Source organism: Lampetra planeri, chromosome 19, assembly GCF_965212315.1.
Source record: "Lampetra planeri chromosome 19, kcLamPlan1.2.h2, whole genome shotgun sequence".
Classification (NCBI taxonomy): Eukaryota; Metazoa; Chordata; class Hyperoartia; order Petromyzontiformes; family Petromyzontidae; genus Lampetra; species Lampetra planeri.
The window spans coordinates 4152778-4173504 of record NC_136125.1 but is presented as its reverse complement, the minus strand read 5'-3'; the positions used below and the strand labels follow the sequence as shown (position 1 = coordinate 4173504).

Sequence of the window (20727 nt, the reverse complement as noted above, 5' to 3'; positions counted from 1 at the left end):
CTCAGTATTCTGATTGCAAGCTGCACGTTCTGCTGCTGTGCCCCATGGTCGAGGCCATTATAATACAGTTCATTATCTATATACCACCGCCCAGTGCCAAGTCCCGTATGCAACTCGCAGGGGACTGAGGTGTCGAGAGGATTTGTGGAAAGGGTCATCTAAAGAACGCCTGATACATCTCAAGAAACTGAAAGGTCATTCCACAATAATAAAGCACGAAACGGCTCTAAACATGGGCACATGTTGCGCTGTGCTTGAGAAGTAAGCGAATCTTGATTTGAAGCTTTCGTGACTGCAGGAATCCATACTCTTTGGTTCTTTCGGTGAAGTCACGTAGGTAGAAAAGATAAATAGATCACGACGTTTCGATCGCGACACAAGCAATCGACGATATGTGACTTTACCGAAAGAACCAAAGAGTAAGTAAGCGAAATTGTGCCAGTCAAAATGTAATGTGTGCCAGATTAAGAAAACGACCGTGTGTGAAAAGGTCGTATTTGTGAATGTCGATAGAATGATGACAGTTACGCGATGCACACCCGCACACCCAGTGCACCACCCACACACCGCACTGGGTGCGGTGGATAATTGGCCAATGTGGATTTGTGACATTTGGATATGCGATGTTCTGTGTGTGTCAGTGGATATATATTTTGTAGCTCTTGACATATTAAGATGCCTCTGCGGTGAAACTGTAGAGTCGTTGGGTGCAGATAACCCCTTTGGCCAAACTGCCTCACGTCAATCGTTGGGCATGCTGATGGTTTAACGAGGCAACTGTGCAGCAGCAGCAGTCGAGTTTGTAGAGGTCTGCAACAGCTTTGCACAATGGCAACAATCTCATTAGTCACTGACAGACACAGCGCTTTGATTAAAGCAATTTGAATGCACATCATATCCTTGTGTCAAAGCAGCTTCTGAGCATTTTTGGAATTCACAACAACAGCAGAGCTGGTGCAGAACTTTGTACAGCGTGAAATGCCAACTTCCCATATCCTCTGGTTTTTATAAGGCACTCGGGAAACTAACACGAACCACAAATGTCTCTGTAATGTGCTCGCGCACATTTGTATACCTACCAGATGTTAAAGACACACCCCAAACTTTTGATTCAAGATGCAGGGAAAAAATGCGAGTCTTCTAATCCGAATGTGGCAGGTAGGACTGGATCTCAACACTGTAGATTTATACAAGTGACACTTTTATATCTAACAATGGCATGATGTCGCACCCCCCCCAACCCCCTCACCTAAGTAAATTCCATGCAAAGACGTTAATATTAATATATTTTTTTTCATTAAAAAAATCCAATAGAATTTAATTTCTGTGCTCTTTGGCCGGAGGCGTCGGGCCTTGCCTGGGCGGGTTTGATGCCACCGCTACTGTCCCAGCGATCACAGCCAGGGAATCCGATGTTTTATTTTCAATCCTGCTCAGACTCGCACCGGCGATTCATTAGCTTCTTAAACTAAACTTTAAGCACGAGCACAATTGTACGTGCACACAATTTCTGTTTTCACTGCATACTATTTGCCCTATGTAGTTTCACACCACTGTAGATGTTTTTTTTGCAGCAATGATGCAGTAACAAAAGCCACAGTTTTTTTAAGTAGTCGTGATGTTGTGATAGAAAACAGTCAATGGTAATCTGTTACACTTGCATCTAACTTGAACATGATCAGTTCAAGCACTGCTCTTTCCTTTCCTTTCCTGATGTTCAATAGCAGCGAAATTGAGTGAAATTTGCACACTCATGATAATTTGTGGAGTCCACTTCTGTCAGGGTCGCACAGTAGGGAGGTCCTCCTTTCAAATTGTGGTCTGTGGTCAACTTAACCCATCGGCTCTTGTGAATTACAAAAGTGAGTAAGTAGCACTTTATGGGAAGCCAACAGTAGTCGGTCATCTTGTGCAGAGACTGGTCTCAACTCCTGGAATCAGAAATTTCCACCAGTGGCACAGGGCCAATGGAGATGAACACAGCTTTACATTTGCTTGAACTTGAGACACTGACACTTCACAGTTGTCCCTTTGTGTGTTAAGTACAGGACGGTACTTTGCTCCAAATTTAGCTTTTTTTCTGCAGTTACTAAATATATTCAGTAGATGGCACATGGAATGCTTCCACTGTAAAATAATTGTTGCAGTTCAATGGAAAGACTGTTCAAAAAAATATAATAATTCGGAGTGAACAAGTGGTACATTTATGTGAAGCAGTAAAGTTCAGTTGCTCGAATGAAGAGGCACATTGTTTGGTAATTTTCTTTATATTTATTGACAAATAAGTCATTTCAAATGTGGCAGGCTTTGGTTACAAATGATCATTGATCTGGCATTTTGAAATGCCAGATGAACTATTGAAGGAAAATACAACTCTTAATTCTGGGCAATCTGAGAAAACATAATCGTTCCATTGGAACAGTGTATTATGTATTGAGACCTAGGACTTCGAGCGTAAGACAGGGTTACAGTGTTTTTTGTTGTTGTCAAGCTTTGAATATAGCCTGGGGCAGAGGTGGTGCGCTGAAATGAATAGAATCTTCTGGATCAGTAGTCCTCACGAGTACAAAAAAAAGTAAGAATATAAATAATGTTTTGAAGGTAAAACTCTACCTGCTGAATGTGTCTCGTGGAAGGCGTGCACTCGTGTAAATACCTTCAACTTGTTTTGAGGTTCACATTTCGGATGTAAACACTATCCAGTAGCGCCTTTCAATGCAGCGTAGTTCGATACGAACTCCGTAACTTATTTTAACTGCTGCTCTATTACATCGCTCATACTATGACATTTCCACTTAGTCAGAGAAACTACAATATTGTTTTGATGATTTCCATGAGATTAGCTTTGAGGCTGTGCGAGTTTAATTACAACCATGTTGAGTTTTTTTTCGAGAGATGTGGGGCTGATCCTCAGAGCCGCGCGGCGAGTTTCTCCAGACGTGCACTTTTAGAGATTTTCCGCCCACAACCAAAATACCCATCGGGACGCACCTAACCTTTTCAGTATAAAAAATATATAATTGTGATGTGTCAGCTTTGGATACAGAGCTTGGATAATGATACGCGTTTTGGTGACTGTCTTTGGGGCACCGCGGTGGCAATATGTTATATTTCTCACCTGTTATGCAGGAGGTCGTGGGTTCGATCCCTACCCCTCCGCCTGTATATTGGAGATGGCATGTTCTCCCTTTGAACGCGTGGAATTTTCTCCGGGTCCTCCAGTTTTTCCCCTTTACGTTTAGAGTCAACGTGTGTTTAGATTATTTGGCTGCTATACATATTCACATGATACGCCATTTTGTTGATCTATCATTTGTGGCCAGGTCGCTTTTGAAAGCGAGCTAATAGCTCGGTGAGCTTTACCTGGTAAAATAAAATAGTTTTGAATGTCATCTCTCTCTCCCCCTATATCTCGTCTTGTTCAGTTCTAGTTGGTCGAAGGTCGGGCGCCTGGATAGAGTGAGGGAGCCAGACGGACCCAGCAGAGACGGCTGGGCTGCTCCGGCTGGAGGTGCCCGGTGGGGCCGGGGTACCCACTCCAGTGGCAAGCCTGAGCGTGCCAACCTTGAGGTAAGCCCGTCAACAGCGATCTTCATTTGAGCATCTGCATTTGCTTCTTGAGCAATGCCACACATCTCCATTCTGTACACTGCACTGATAATAGTAATACATAACACAATGGTTACATCATTGCATTACGAGTGTAGGAGGCTCCAGTCAATGTTTAATATAGTTTTGGGCGAGCGGTTATCTCCTGATGGATGGGGTATATTGTATATAGTCGCTAGAATGTCTTCTTGCTTAGTCAATCTTTTGGCGGTGTTCCTTTGCATTTGCGGTACAATGCCAGTGGCTGAAATTCCTCCTGTTGCAGGGGGCCAAGTGTAAGTCTCTGCATAGGACAGCCGCAATTGATGTTCCGCAAGACTCTAGATAATTCGATTAACTCCGGAGAGGTTCTGCACCGAATAGTTCTTCCCATTCATTCGCTCCTCAGAGGCTGTGGCCCCCCGCCATTGCAAAAGTAAAATTTCCACCCTTGTCTTAGGGACCTCGCTGGCAAAGAGCGCCGCCACGTTACTCATTCGAGCGGAGGAGGGCACTTGGAATTTTTAGACTGTCTGACGGCACGACAATGGGTGACGTTGTTCTACAGGAGTTGGAGGGCTCTGTGCGTTTGCGGCGCGAGCGGGCTGCTTCTGCCGGGCTTCTGGACCTGCCTGGGGTCGGCGTGAGCTTCGGGGCGTGGTCAGACGCGCACACGGCAGCGTCACGTCTCCAAGATTCTACGCAGAGGCCCTTAGGTATTCACAATATCTGTTATTGTCGGATCTTTTTTCCCTATTTTCCATTGATCCCTGACGGTGCTGCGAGCGCATATTGCGTAATGTTGCCACAGCGACCGATGCATGCTGATCCGGAAGTGTGATTTTTTTTTAATGAGTTTGCGTTGTATTGAAACCTGCCGTCTTTCAGAAACGTACTTCAAAGGCTTTTATATAATCGGTCTGTAGTTGTTCTTTTAACCTTTTTCCCGACATCGATGCAATAAAGTTTGTGAATTGTACACGAGAGCTCGACATGAAACTTCAAAGAATTTGGGGCACGAATACTAACAAGGACTTAAATAAGAAAGGCTTTTGTGTTGTAACAAATAATGCGAGTGCCTTTGCTGAACGGCGAAAAAAAGCGAGATTATGAGATTAACGAATGTTGATGCGTTGAAAACTATAAAGCGACGTGCTTGGCTGTTACCTCGCGAGCAAAACGCCTGGCGCGCTCTTCCTTTCCAATTAAGGGAACGGCTTACCGAAGGGGATAATTACATTTCACACTGTGAGCCAACCAATTAAATTCTCAAGATGACGGGTCGTCGCGCGACGGGCCGTGCCACCGACCTGACCCCTCCGCCCCGCGTGCGTCTGTTGCCCCCCAGCAGCAGCGACCAAGAAAGGGGCGCCCCCGCAGAGGCCGCCCCCTCCCAAGTTCCTGGCGAAGCGCGACGGCTCCGAGCCCTACGCCACGTCCGCCACCTCGGCAGGAGACGGCGCGGGCAAGCGGAGTCCCGAGGCCAGAGCCACGGAGCACGGCGAGCGTCGCCGAGGGGGCCCCGTGGACGCGTCTGCGGAGGTACGGCCTTGAGCTGCTCCTCCAGCTGCACTGTGGGCCCTCGGGGAGTGGTGGGGGAGGGGTGGAACGGTGTACCTGGGATATAATAATTAGACCTGGGAATTACAATGGTGCATCTGTTAGGCGGGTAAGGATGAAGCCTCTTCTTAGGTTTTTTCGGTAAAGTCACGTAGAAAGTAAAATAAAATAAAAACAAAAATCACGACGTTTCGGAGGCAACACAAGTCTCCGTCATCAGGTGGGACCGTCACAGCCAGATTAGCTGTATCAAGTGAGGCAATGATTCAAGATGTAATCCCTTAAAAGCGAGTTGAGGGGGGAGGGAGAGGGAGGGGGGAGCTCATCAGACTATGGTAGCCAATGAAAGGAACGTATCGGGAGGGAGGGGGGGCGAGGCCAAAAGGGTGGGCGATGGACGTGGAAGCGCTTGTGCCCAAGCGGCCAATTACTGCACACGCCAACACAATGGAGCGATTGTGCGCAAGCGGCCAGCCACTGCACCCGCCAACACAATGGGCAGAGAGGAGGAGGGGGAGGTCTAATACACATGATAGACAAAAGAACGAAAATGATGATGGGTACAAACTTCATCATTTTCGTTCTTTTGTCTATCATGTGTATTAGACCTCCCCCTCCTCCTCTCTGCCCATTGTGTTGGCGGGTGCAGTGGCTGGCCGCTTGCGCACAATCGCTCCATTGTGTTGGCGTGTGCAGTAATTGGCCGCTTGGGCACAAGCGCTTCCACGTCCATCGCCCACCCTTTTGGCCTCGCCCCCCCTCCCTCCCGATACGTTCCTTTCATTGGCTACCATAGTCTGATGAGCTCCCCCCTCCCTCTCCCTCCCCCCTCAACTCGCTTTTAAGGGATTACATCTTGAATCATTGCCTCACTTGATACAGCTAATCTGGCTGTGACGGTCCCACCTGATGACGGAGACTTGTGTTGCCTCCGAAACGTCGTGATTTTTGTTTTTATTTTATTTTACTTTCTACGTGACTTTACCGAAAAAACCTAAGAAGATGATTCCTTGCAGTCACGAAAGCTTCAAATCTAGAAAGGATGAAGCCTGTTTAAGGTTCAGCGTTGCGATTGGCCCAGGCAGCAACTGCAATAATTGTACAATTCTGGTCGTTGCTCTACACCGACGCCAGTCCGTGCAAAGTAGGAGGAGGAGTTGATGCACTCGGGTTACGGGTGACGTGATGGTAAACAGCCCGGACCTGTTGGCGGCAGCTTGGCCGTTAGGTCTTGCGCTAAGGTTAAGAGAGATAAAGGGAAGGATCTAAAGTCTAAATGTCTGCCTGCTATTTTAAGTGTTGGTGGCGACTCTCATCTCTATTGGCACCTCTTGAGCCTCACTGAGGGGGGCTGGGGGGGGTGGATTTCTACAACCTCATTGTGGGAGCCGTGCTCTCCTTAGGGCAGCCGTTTTGACATTCCACACAGACAGTGGCGCTCAGTTTATTGTCCTCAGGGACACGACGGGCTGCGTTGTGTGCCTGTTACCCCCCACCACCCCCACCAACTCAGATTTTTACTCAGGGGGGCCTTTTGATTGCAAGTCGGGTGCTCTGCTAGAGCACCGCTTGCCCAGATGTGTGGGCAGATGGCCTTTAAAGACACGGGAGGCCATTGAGGGGCACGCATCTCCATTGCATTGCCAATCTTGGCGAAGTGCATGGGAAATTACAGGCGAAATGAAATCGTACGCAATGCACACAATAGAAATGCACAAACTTCCAAAGTTAATAAATTGATGAAATCAATACTTCGCAACATAAAAAAAAACAGTAACATCGATTGGTTTTATAGTTTGATTGAAATTAAATTCTACTTGTTCTCTTGAGGGGTGACTGTCATCACAGTTATAGTTTGATAATGTTTTGCCATCACATATGGCCCAATCGAATGTGCTTGATTTTGTCTTCAGCTAAGCCAGGTAGATCCAAGGTATTGGATGGGAGACTGCCTGGGAATACCAAATGTTGTCGACTTAGCCTGTACAATGTCCAGTAAATGGTTTTAGCGGAACGGTAGAATATTTAATCTATCTGTGCGGAGCTTTGAATGTTTTGCCCCCTCGTCGAATCTGGGTTTTTCTCCAGGTATTGTTTTCCTCCCGTTCCTGAAGGGAATGGCTGAATTTCCTCAATGCAAAAAAACTGCTTCTGAAAAAAAAGTTTCAATGAGGCTTTGTTAGGTAAATAAAAGGCCGTTGTTATTGCTACTGCTACAACAACGGCTGACACAAACGACGGTTGACGTCACCCCGATGTGCAGAGCAGCTCACGGTGACCATGCTCTCAACGGTACAGTTAAGAAAAATAACGAAGCATAGGAATACGCAGCCAGCACTTTTAATCAGTTCATCCGTGTGTCAATATTTGCAAATGTAGCCCCGTGTGTTTCATTGTGTGCGCGTTGGACCACTCTCCCTCTATCTGTGCTGGCAAAGTCCAAAACATCGCGCGTGCGTGAACGATGAGGTTATCCTCCTCCTTCGCTTGGTACAGTGAGAATTGGTGAAGCAAATAGAAAGTGTAATGTTCGCTGCTGTTGCTCATTTGTGTGTGTAACCCATCACTTGGGCGGAGGTTCTTATTCCGGCTCTTGGTTGCTTGTCTCCGTGGGCATCCACGGTTCTGAGGTCGATAAAGTTAGTGCCACTTTATGAAAACGCGAGCAGTCCTCGTCACGGTAATAATCGTTATAAAATGTAAGCCACTTCATGAATCCGCTGCTGGATGAAGGCCTCATCCACACCACGTTTCTATCGGGAGTTGTCTGACTTACTTCCCTACTTTGGTCAGTGTGGGTTGTTGGAAGTGGTCGGTATGGGGGTGTCGCAGTACCTACCAAGATAATTCTAAACAATTTTATTTCTCTAGAAAAGCCTCATCGAGTCACAAGGCCCTTTCCTTTCACATGTTTGGACAATCACATTTTGTAGTTCCGCAGATTCAGCAATATAGATTGTCAACCCCCAACTGAGATTGCATCTCACGACCCTTTCGATTTGCGAGTTCCTTTAAAACTACGGCTGTAATTGGCCAAGTGTGTAAACGCTATCCGTTAGGTATTTATTTGCGGCTATTAATCAACAAAAAAACAGAAGTCAACCGTAGGTGATTCACGTCGTGACATTCGATTGTTTAATCTGCCCAGCTCGGCGTGAGCAGCGGCGAGCCCGTGGCACCGCCACCCGCCACGCTGGAGGCGATACCGGGCAACTTCCCTCTCCCCCCTTCGTCTCCGTCCCTGCCACCGCGCCCATCCCTGGCGCCCGCCATCTCCTCGTCTCCCCCTCCGGCTCCCTCGCCGTCCCTGCTGCTGCCCCCCCAGCAGCTGACGGACAGGCCCCCGACAGCCATGGACACGTCCGCTACTCCCAGGTGCGTACGAAAGGGCATTGCAGTCCGTTGCCCTTGTTAAGGGATACAGAAAACTCCCTGGTTTAGCTGGGATGCTGAAGGCTCGTCCTGGTTTTTCTGAAATGTCGGTAAAAATCAGGATGGTCCTCCCCCCCCTGGTTTAATGTTTTTTAACTCACGATATCGCTGATGGGCAACGGTGACTGAGAGTAAGTAGTCGGCGGGGTAGTCGGCGGGGTTGGCAGAGGGATTAGGCGGTGCTTCTGACCAAGAGGAAGGGCCAATGTACAAAGGCGCAAGGCCATTCACTGTGTGGCAGGTGATTGGCTGTGTAAAAGTTGGCGAGTTTGATGCACTGAGGAGGCTACCGGATCATCATGTGTCCTGGCTGAGCCTCCCAGAAATGTATTTTTTACTGTCGTCTTTTGAAACTCATCGTTTGCGGACGTGTGACCCTTTTCATAAAACTTGCAAGTGTGGGGGGAGGGGGGGGCAGATAAAGCTTTCGTGCGATTGAACAAATGCTTCAGGTTTTTACTTTTAAGCTCTTAGGTGATACCATTGCTCTTCTGGTGTTAAATACATTCTTATTAATACGTTTGAAAGTATGCTATTTTTACCTAGGAGTGATCTGGGGCTAAGGCAATTTTAGCGTTTGCACCCTTTCATTCGTGACGGGATACAGCTTGGCTGGATCAAGCTAAATATTATTATAGAATGTAAAAATATTTGCTCGTGTAAGTATTGACTAATTGTGTATTACGTATTCATCAGATATTTTTCCACTGTTCTCTTAGGATTGAAAGCTTCATGGACAACAACAAGGCTGTGAAGATGGTCCCAGTGATGATCATCAGATCCGAATCAAAAGATGGCAGGAGCCACCAATCAGCTGCTGCCCCCGACAGCCTCGTGTCCACCACGAAGCCGGAGCCCTCTGTCGTGGAGCTGCACCTGACGTCCGCGCAGAACAGTGCCAACGTAGAGAGGAGCGCCGCGGAGACCAGCCCGGAGCGCGCTTCCACGGCAAACCAAGAGGCAGAGGAGGAGCTCGGCAAACCGGAGAAGATAGGCGAGAGCTCGGTGTCGGCGTTTGTGAGTTTCCAGCCGTCCAGGAGTCAGCAACAGCAGCAGCAGCAGCAGCAGCAGGTGGTGAACAAGGAGGAGGAACAGAGGCAACAGGAGGACGAGGACCGCAAGACTGAGCAGCTCGCCAAGGAGATCGTCGGCAAAGACCGCTCGCTCGCCGATGTGCTGGCGCCCGGCGTTCGGACGGCGCGCGAGCTCATGGAGGGAATCTTCCCGCACAGCGACCCGGCGCTTGGGGAGGCCCTGCAGGCTCGCCGCAAGTCCCAGCCGCGGGGGTCGGGCGCCGCAAAGGCCGCCAGCGACGGGGCAGAGAGGTGGGCGTCCGCGACGTCGCGCTGCGTGGCGCGGATCCCGCCGATTTGGCTCCTAAACTGATTTGTTTACTTCTTCGAATATGAGGATTCGATGTCTGCGTCTGTTGTGAGCGTTATTTACTGTCGGCGATGCAGATCTGAAAGTGGCAAGTGTAAGCCTAAACGACCAAGTTGTGTTGAGGTGTGAAAGACAAGAGGAGGATAATGAGCGAGTTTAACGAAATGGAATGAAGAAGGCAAAGGGGGGACTGTGCCGCTATGCGGCAAGAAAACGCAGTTTCCATGGTGAGATCAGAAGCACTGGGAATAGCATTTGTATGTTGACGCACAGTTGGAACAATGTGCAAGACAATTAGTCAATTAATAATATGTGCAGGAACCGATCAAGTCGGTGTTGAAATGATTGCTCATTTGACTTCCTGCGCCTGAAAAGGGGAGAGCCTTTGGGAGGAAATTCTAGAAAACGTGAACTGAAAGGTTTATTTTTATGATACCTGGGCGAGTGTTTGTCTGTGGGCGTGTGAGAGATTGTGGATACTTTGAAATGTTTGTTTTCGTGCTGTGCTGGGATCCCAGCGAAACTGTCGCGTTCCCCGATCTGTAAAGGCAGCGGGAAATGGCGTCCGATCTCGAGCCGGTCAATGAACATAGACGCACAGTAGATGAGGCTTGTTGTTTTTTTATGCCCACAATTATACTCCCCATCAAATGCGTCCGTGAATTAATAGGTGCTCGCAAACGGGGGGATATCATTGTCAATCTCATTTGTATCGTTGCTCATTGGTACACATTTGGTTCGGGACATCAGCCTATAAATGTAACCGTGGCATCTTATTTCAACTGTTGCACGCGCAGGAGAGAAGAAGCGGTCTCCCCCACGGCGCTGCCACCGTGCCCGGCCTACTATAGTGTGTCCGCACCCAAAGCCGAGCTGCTCATGAAGATGAAGGACCTGGTACCTTCGGTGGACGACGACGCGGACGAGGAAATCGACCCGGACCTCACAGAGAAGAAGGTACGACACTCGCTCAGGAGGCAGAGCCCGTGATATGGGGAGGTGGTGGAGCGTGTACACCTCTCATCCCGTGGTTGGTAAATCGCGTGGATTTAGTACCGAGATTTCTCTAACTTTCCAGAATGAAAGGTGGGCAGGAGATGCAATGCGGTGGGTGCGTTTGTGTGTTATGGCCTGTGATGGGTTTTTTTTTGGGTACTGCCGTTTCCTCCCACATTCAGAGTATCCTCCCACATTTAGAGTATTTGACTGCGATAAATTTCCACGTGATGAGCCACTTCGTTGAGCTATCATTTATGGCCAGGTCGCTTCTGAAAAAGAGCTACATAGCTCAGTGGGTGAATTTTTTTTCGTAGTTTATTCAGATCATGAGTCAAAGTGGAATTGCTCAAGTGAAAAATTACAGGACTATATGGAGATATAGCTGATTTAGCTTTTCTAGATACGTAAATGATTATTCTCGTTGTGGTACATTAACAGTGTCCATCACAGAAATGTTGTTTATCCAAAACAAGTTATTATGAGTTAATATTTTTCTGATCGGGTGAAGAAAAGGTAGAACGTTGTTCTCACTTTGGCAAATTTAGCTTTTATTATGTTCAGATGAAGGCAATGTTTGATATGGATGTAAGGGATAAAGTGAGACCATTAAAAACGTTATCACCTTCGTCATTTCCTTATAACAGAACACATTGTGGGCTCACCTTTATGAAGTTTTGCTGTGGCTTGGGAGGCACCCGGTTTATTTTTTCCACTGCAGCCGAGCCGTGCCACTAACGTTCCAGATTCAATTCAGATGTCTTCAGAACTCAGCATATCGCAGTTTGTTTCTGGCCCTGTGTGGCAAATAGCTGCTGAGGACCCTGGTGCCGACTCGGCTCAGATGTGCCAGTGGAATTGGCGTTGAGGTGCCACCGATTCTCGGTGCGCGCGCAAACACACTTACACGCGCGCGCTCGCACTCACACGCGCACTCACAAGCGCGGGCCGCTGCCACCTCCGCGTGCGGGCAGGCGGAGCTGATCGCCAGCATCGGGCGGAAGCTGCGCACGCTGCGCGAGGCACGCGAGCTCCTGCTGGAGGACGTGCGCGACAACGAGGAGCTGGGCCGCGAGGTGGAGGGTTCCGCCGAGGCCTCGTGCAAGCCCAACGAGCTCGACAAGTTCCGCATGTTCGTCGGCGACCTCGACAAGGTGGTCAGCCTGCTGCTGTCGCTGGCAGGCAGGCTGGCGCGCGTCGACAACGCCATCAACAGCCTGGGCGCCGACGCCACCGCCGAGGAAAGGGTAAGCGTGGCTCTCGTCGTTGTCGTAAGCGGTGGCCGCGGGCCGCCTTTAGTGCGGTGTTCTTCATTGCAAGGCCCGCGGGCCACTGGCGGCCCTTGGTGGCCTTTAGTGTGGCCCCTGACGTGCGGCCACTGACAATACACAACGTGTGAAAACACCCCCCCCCATCATCGTTGTGCTGTCAAACCCCAATGGTTTCAAATGTGTGGCGGCCCTCACACTGATGTCTTATCAGTGAAAGTGGAACCCCCTCTGTAAATGAGTGAAGAACACTGCTCTAGATGGTGGCGTTGCAGCGCCTCCCTCCGCTGGTCTTTGTCCTCCACTGGTCTCTCCGCATTGCCGATCTGCCCGCCTCCGTCCATTCTCTTGACATCATCTGCCCATAGCCGCCTTGCTCTACTTGGGACCTTGCGTTGAGACAGCTTGCAGATTGCGGAGGAGGTTTCCACAAATCCACGTTTCCGTCTGCATTTGCAATGAACATCGTGCCGTGAGATAACACTTTGGGGTGTGCCCGTTGTTTACATGACTTATGCAGAAGGGCTTTGGAGGTTTTAGATTCTTCAACATCATAGAATACTACAATCTAGAGTGCTATGATGGTGTTCCCGATCATAAGTCCGTTTTTTCATGAATGATTTAGAAAATGTGTGGACAGCGTAGAACACGCAGCCTAGGTGTGTAGCTAGAAGATGAGTTATTTCCCTTTTGTTTACACGCTTCTTAACTCACTGTCTGTTGTTGTTGTATCCTCAAATCTTGTAAGTCAATTTTAACCCACTTCCCAATGTGGTATCAACTGCAAACTTGGTATACTTATGTCATACTGATGACAATACTATATTCTATCATAAAAAATTTAAAAATATATATTTTAAAACATTATTTTTTAGATGTTATGTTTCGGCTTGGGTCTAATTGTCCAGCCTCAACTGACGTTGGCTGTAAATCACCACAGTCCCTTACGTTATGGCAAGCTTCGGGGCCACTTCCTGGAGTTGTGGAGTTCTGCCATTACTAGTAAGGTACATTTAATAAAAGCTTGTTTAAAAAAAGTATTTTTAATAATCAAGTATTGTCTGTGCGCTTCAATGGGTGGAGTTGAACCACACACAATCAATGTTTTTGATGGAGGGATAGTGGGGGGGGGGGTAGTGGGCGTGACATCGAATGAAATCCCTCTTCTACGTGTCCCTCTATTCCCCCGTGTCCCACCCACCCCTCGTCAGCAATCGCTGGTGCAGAAGCGCAAGCTGCTGTGCAGCCAGCACGAGGACGCGCGCGAGCTCAAGGAGAACCTGGACCGGCGGGAGCGTGCGGTGGACGTGATCCTCGCGCAGCACCTGAGCGCCGAGCAGCTGCAGGACTACCGCCACTTCGTCAAGATGAAGTCGGCGCTGATCATCGAGCGGCGAGAGCTCGACGACAAAATCAAGCTGGGCGAGGAGCAGCTCCGCTGCCTGCGGGAGAGCATGCCGCCAGAGTGCCGTGCCGCCACGGACTGAGATGCCAACTGAGACGGGAACCAGCGCCCAGTAGCCACCGGGCGAGGGGCTCACGCACCCCCCCACCGTCCGTTAGAGTGTGGGTTCCTCCTTTGCGTTGGTTTGATTGCTCAGAGTCTTCAAAGTGCTCGAGGGAGCAATGGGGGGGCGGGGGTGGCGGTGGTGTTCGGCTCCATTGCCGGTCACCGAGCCGGCGCTGGAGTTTACACCTTCCCATCTTGGAGGTCCACTTTGTCTGCGGTACAGCTACGGTTGACTTCCCACAATGTGGAGGCTTTTAATGTTACAGACCATCCTGAGAGATGATGAGCCCCCAGCTGGGTTAGGAATCTGACCCAGTTGATGGTGAATCAAGCGCATGCTATGACCGCAGAGCCACCCAAGATGAATTTGATTGTTTTACACGCACTCTTCACATTTTTATTTTTTTCTCATTGGTTATACCCACTCTGTGGGGGGAATTCAACGGTGGTTGACGTGGGAAGCTTGGCCTCCACCGGAAGGAAGCGGCATTTCCACCGCTTGCTCAGATAGGTCGGATCGAGCGAGCGCCGCCGCCCTGCGCTCGTTGAGCCGGGAGTCGATGGACTTCCTCACTTTCTTCGTGGCCCATTTTTGTTTCTTTGAAATGTATTTATATAGCATTATTCTTGTTAGCAGTTTTAATTTATTATTTTAAGTTACAAACAAACCACTTTGATTAGAATTATTCATTCACATTTTTACCATTATCTTTTTTATTGTATTACAAAGCATTATTTTACAGGATAAATTTTTTTAAATGCATAAAAAATACACTTTGTGACATCGCTTTCCACGTAATGCGTTTGTGAAAACTCCTGGGCCTCGAGTTACAGCCTCAGTCGGTGCTTATACAAGTTTTGAATGCACTCTGCGAAAGACGAATAAGCGGTGGCGCTGTGCGGATGGTCATTGGCAGCCCCGAGCCCCTGGTGGAAATTCCATCTGGTCCGGTTGACTGAACATTATCGAGAGCATAATCTTTGTGTGTGTTTTTGCTCTCCTGCAATGTGGATGTGCACCGTCCATCGGTGATTACAACCCACAATATTTTGGCCTCAAGATGGTCTGGGCATATGTGCCGAGGATGGGGGGGGGATGCTTCTAGAATAAGTCACCGCTGCGCTCTGGCATTCCAGCGCAGGGATATTGCATGTTTAAAAAAATAAGATAATGTAAACGATAAAAAGAATGCTTTGAAACACATGTGCTCGCGGTGTAGAAAATGCTCGAATTGTTCAACCCACTTAATATTGGCTGCAAATTTCGTTTTATCGCTCAAGGCCTGCTCTGCTTGTAAAAAGGGTGTGGACGGAGGAAGTGGTCTCTCCGATTAGCCATCGCAAAATCTTCCCCTGAAGCGCGCACCAAATGAGCGGAGAACATCTGCGCAGCGCATCCTTGCAAAGCATGAGCACCAACCATTGACGTGAAAAAAGACTTCCACGCTAAACTTTGGAAGCGGACAAAGGAATTTTCCTGATGAAAAAAACCCCAGAAGCAACAAAACAAACTGCAAAAGTGGATTCGTTCGAGGAAAGTTACCCGGAGACGTTCTCGTGCAAACTGAAGGTGCCCGTGGGTGCTTGGCAGATGTAAAGTTAATTATGCAACGAAATTTGCCACTTTTCTGAAAGTGTTAAAGTAAAACTTTGTGTACAAAACGAAGGTACATTCTCTGCGCGGCAGCGGCGGTGGCAATGGTGGTGGCAGCGGCACGGTGCGTGGTGCGCTTGTAGGAACACTTGGCCGGCCACACCGTGCCCATTGTGTCGCTGTGGTGCCATGGCGGCGGGTTCGTGTGGCGTGCCAGCCGTTGGGAGGAGCGCTGCCTGGCAAAAAAGGACTCGCGGAAGGGAAAGGATGAGAATTGTACAATGGCAATAAACGTGATGTCGTAGAACTACATTAGCAAACGATTAAAAAAATATAAAAAAAAGGAGAGATCGAATTGTATAATTATACTGTAGTGCCTTCAACTGTTGCACATGCATATTTATAGCTGTTATACGTGGCTTCTGTACTGAAACTTTTACTTAATTCACTCTTTGATTTCATTTTCCGCAAGCGTGCCATGTAGGCTTGTGGCTGTGCATAGCATTAGCACGATAGATGACATCGATATAAGTATCCCATTTATCAATAACTCGATAATTCCGTTGACAGCATGCGTTTTAATGTTTAGAGTTCATGATGTGTTATTATCTTTCTGGCCGTTAACCCAAGGCTGTGGTGTTAGGAACCAAAATTATGTTCAGTTTAAATACAGGTGTGGGTGTGTGGAAATTTCTGTGCTTTTTGGAGTTGCATAAAGGATTTATTTTACTTTGCGAGTACTGGGTGGGAAAGTGTTGGAGGCAATATTATGGAGGCAGTGCCGTCTGATGATCGTGTTTTATTGCCTTCTCACATCAAGTGGTAGCCACTTGTGGTTGTGAAGATGAAATCGCACGTCATGGACCCAGCCATTTGCAGGCGGTGTAACAGGGTACAGACAACACTGCATCCCCTAATAGGGTGGCCAACGCAGCAGCGCAAGGTATTGTCACAGCAGTTAGATGGGAATATGCTGTTTTGTTTTTTAAAAAATACACAAAATAAGAGTAAACAAGGAGTCGTCAACATATAAATATACATAAAGGTATATGTTTGGTCAATAATTTAAATTGATTTAATTTAAATGCCTTTTCCTCATTACACAAACTTCGTAAATGAATATACAGTCCATGCGTGGGATTATTATTGGTGATGCGCTGTGTTTTAAACACAGGATGCTATGTTTATCTCTTAGTCTGTATTAAAGATCTAAATGCATATAACTAGAAAACTTTCATCCCACTGCTGCATCCTCTGGTCACATTCTTTCACTTTCGTGAGTGCCAATGTGAGTATCAAGGCACTGTTAGAGGCATTATGATGTTCATTACTTGGGAATGTAACGTGCTATGGTGTGCCTCCTTTTGAGTAGTTTGATTTGGATGTCATAGGAAGGTCATTGATATTTTTTGGTTACATAGTAATGGAGGGATCTGGATTTCTAACTCACGAAATGTGTCGTGTTTCGTTGTCGATGTTTACCAGAGTTGGACACTCGCAAGGTGAAAGGAATTTGTGATTTGAGAGCCGGATGGGCTATGATGGGAAGGTTTCATTTTAAAATGAAAAGCATAGGAGTAATCAAACAACCGAGATTGCTTTTTTGACTCAATCGAAGATGAATTTGCTCGGCAACGTAATACTATTGCAATGCAGTAGAACCTCATTATAATGACTGGAATTGCGAGGGAGGCGGGCTTGAGTAATCGCTACCCCCCCCCCCCCCGCACTTGATGTCTATTTTGGTTGTCTCTTGCGGTGAACATCGCCATGCGTATGGGTTAATGTAGGAACAAGTTGGCGGCATCCTTGCGCGCACTGCATGTTAATGTCGAGCCCACCTGGGTACCGCCAAGCCCTTCAAATTATGCGCGTCTCTGGCTCGGTGTACCTCTTACAACCAAAGGCTCTCAATGTCGTGTTATTAAAATGGAGCTCTACTGCACTCTGATATCATTTGACTTAGGTGTACAGCACGGTGTGAATAATTTATATGCAAACATGGGTCTGCCCGCGTGATCCCCCACTCCTCCCGAAGAGCATTTCATTACACGTGGCTGTATTTATTTGTTCAGCACATGGCCATGTATGCGTGTGATTTGGTCACCGGTCACTGCCACGAGCTTTTTCTCAAGCGCCACTGCATGGTCTGGTTTTTGTTGCTGGCACCGTGAGCTCCGATGAAACGTCGAATGTTGTTCGTGCGTAACAGAAAAAAAAATTCTTCGAAAAATATTTCTACTTTTCCAAAAAAAACCCAGAAAGTTAACGTGCGCTTAATAAATATTCCAGTTTGATAACATCACTTGGCGGAGGTGTGCGGTGTATGGAAATTGTTCGGTATAATTGAGCATTCACCAAAGTTGATATGAGTACCGTTTCTGAAGTAGCAGGCAAGGAATGTAAAAAAAGAATCACTCGTGTTTTGTTGATTGATGAAAAAAAATGCTCAGTTTCTGGCAACGAAAAGCTTTTGACATTAAGCCCTCATATTTGCACACTTCACTGTGACGGGGGACTGAGTAAGGAGTGTAAATGTTCGTAGGTGTAAACATTTGCGCCACGCAGAGTGAGCGCGATGTTCCCCCGCCCCTACAAAGCTCTGCGTGTGATGCTGACCGTGCAAAGATTGCAAGGTTATATATATAAAAGTGCACTCTTGAGTAACAAGCGGAGTAAAGCTGCAACACTTTGATTTAATGTTGAGAATAAGTAACAAAAAAAAATCTTGTTAGTCCTGCTTCAAATAATGCTGTGGGCATTTTACGGTTTTTTTTGTTTCAAAGTTACTTCTTCGTTGACGTTCAGGTGAACGGTGACGACGGCGTGTAATTGTCTTAAACCACCAATTGTTGAAACATGTAATTCCCTGACAAAGTGATATTACCTTTCACGAGATTGCTGCCGCGTCGTGAAAACAGTCATGCCGGGCCCTGCGCTTTCTGAATATCGTACCACAAACTTGTTGTTGCGTTCGTGGTGTTTGGTTTATCACCATTTTGCATTTTCATAGTTTCCGGCGAAATCTGTTGTGCAACTGCGACGTTGCAACCCGCCTCTCCATAGCACGGCGATTACTGCACCCACCAACTTGCTCAGATGTGTTTTTCCCCCTCACTCGTTTATTTTGTTCTGTAAATCTGTGTACATATTGTTTGAAACTGCCAAGCCAAGTTGTATTAATGTAAGTCTTTGCCTTCAAATGCCTGGCTTCGTTTCATTCATTGAGTGCGCGTCAGTTTCAACTTCTTCGGCGTGAATGAGAATATATTAATGTGCGAGTCGGTCCATTTTATGAATGGAGTCACCCCTCCCCCAGTTCCATTTTGTGAATGAAACATCGCCCGTCTCCTCATTGGCCCGAGTCGCGGCGGTGCCCCCCCCCAACCACTAACCCCCCCCTCTACCAACCCCAACCCACCGCTCTCATTGGTCGGCGCCCCCGAGCCAATGGGAGGGCTCTGGTGGGGCGGGGCCGTGCACGACAGACAAATAATATTCTTTGGTTCTTTTCGGTTAAGTCACGTCTAAAAATAAAATAATAAATCAAAATAAAACAACACATTACGACGTTTCGATTGCAACACAAGCAATCATCATCAGGCATAAAAGAAATAGCAACAAAAATCTAACTAGAAAACTATAGACCGACATACAAGCAGACAGACATCACAACGGCACACATAGAGAGGAGTATACAGGCACACGAAAATTAAATAACCTAGTAAAATATTGAAATGTGATGTAATACAACACAGAGAGTCGGTTAACACACAATTAACGCATGGCCTGGTTGACTACGTGTTTCAAAATTTGCTAAGTTAGAATTTTAAGTGTGAGCAACAAATATCTAACTAGAAAACTATAGACAGACATACAAGCAGACAGACATCACAACGGCACACAGAGAGAGGACACAAATCGGCTGTGTGAGCAACAAAAATCTAACTAGAAAACTATAGACAGACATACAAGCAGACAGACATCACAACGGCACACAGAGAGAGGACACAAATCGGCACAAAGAGATGGTCGTTTCTGTGACGGTCCCTTAAATATAGAGAGGAGGGGGAGGGAGAGGGCGGGGAGATCAATGGGTGCACGCCAACGTACTCCTATTGTAAGTGAGATGATAGACGCGGCACGGGAGGCAAACCTGAAAATTAGGACAAACGCGGCACGGGAGGCAAGCCTGAAAATTAGGAGACAAGCACACGAAAATTAAATAACCTAGTAAATTATCGAAATCTGATGTAATACAACACAGAAAGTCGGTTAACACACAATTAACGCATAGCCTGGTTTATTACGTGTTTCAAAATTTGCTAAGTTAGAATTTTAAGTGTGAAATTTCAAGGAGAGGACACAGGCAGAGAGAACAAATAGCCAGAAAGAAAAAAGGATAAGTTTAAAACTTCCCCGTAGAAGTGGTTCAATCTTAATTTGGGAGCTTTCGTGACTGCAGGAATTATTCTTTGGTTCTTTTCGGTTAAGTCACGTCTAAAAATAAAATAATAAATCAAAATAAAACAACACATTACGACGTTTCGATTGCAACACAAGCAATCATCATCAGGCATAAAAGAAATAGCAACAAAAATCTAACTAGAAAACTATAGACCGACATACAAGCAGACAGACATCACAACGGCACACATAGAGAGGAGTATACAGGCACACGAAAATTAAATAACCTAGTAAAATATTGAAATGTGATGTAATACAACACAGAGAGTCGGTTAACACACAATTAACGCATGGCCTGGTTGACTACGTGTTTCAAAATTTGCTAAGTTAGAATTTTAAGTGTGAGCAACAAATATCTAACTAGAAAACTATAGACAGACATACAAGCAGACAGACATCACAACAGCACACAGAGAGAGGACACAAATCGGCTGTGTGAGCAACAAAAATCTAACTAGAAAACTATAGACAGACATACAAGCAGACAGACATCACAACGGCACACAGAGAGAGGACACAAATCGGCACAAAGAGATGGTCGTTTCTGTGACGGTCCCTTAAATATAGAGAGGAGGGGGAGGGGACGGGGGGAGGGAGAGGGCGGGGAGATCATGGGTGCACGCCAACGTACTCCTATTGTAAGTGAGATGATAGACGCGGCACGGGAGGCAAACCTGAAAATTAGGACAAACGCGGCACGGGAGGCAAGCCTGAAAATTAGGAGACAAGCACACGAAAATTAAATAACCTAGTAAATTATCGAAATGTGATGTAATACAACACAGAAAGTCGGTTAACACACAATTAACGCATAGCCTGGTTTATTACGTGTTTCAAAATTTGCTAAGTTAGAATTTTAAGTGTGACATTTCAAGGAGAGGACACAGGCAGAGAGAACAAATAGCCAGAAAGAAAAAAGGATAAGTTTA

At 47.0% G+C, this 20727-nt stretch overlaps 1 protein-coding gene across 9 annotated transcripts in view; it reads left to right on the top strand.

Moving 5' to 3' along the window:
- SHROOM2 (shroom family member 2) overlaps positions 1-18534 on the top strand; it is a 252676-nt gene extending 234142 nt beyond the window's left edge. For 8 of the 9 annotated variants that reach the window (XM_078602774.1, XM_078602773.1, XM_078602771.1 and 5 more), the window contains 8 exons: positions 3426-3570; positions 4157-4304; positions 4937-5130; positions 8297-8523; positions 9300-9905; positions 10761-10920; positions 11934-12206; positions 13439-18534. In XM_078602774.1, coding sequence (XP_078458900.1) covers positions 3426-3570; positions 4157-4304; positions 4937-5130; positions 8297-8523; positions 9300-9905; positions 10761-10920; positions 11934-12206; positions 13439-13714 — 2029 coding nt within the window. In that variant the 3' untranslated portion in view covers positions 13715-18534. The remainder of the gene's footprint in view (positions 1-3425; positions 3571-4156; positions 4305-4936; positions 5131-8296; positions 8524-9299; positions 9906-10760; positions 10921-11933; positions 12207-13438) is intronic. The other variant, XM_078602772.1, reaches the window with a different exon arrangement.
- The last annotated feature ends 2193 nt before the right edge of the window (positions 18535-20727 follow it).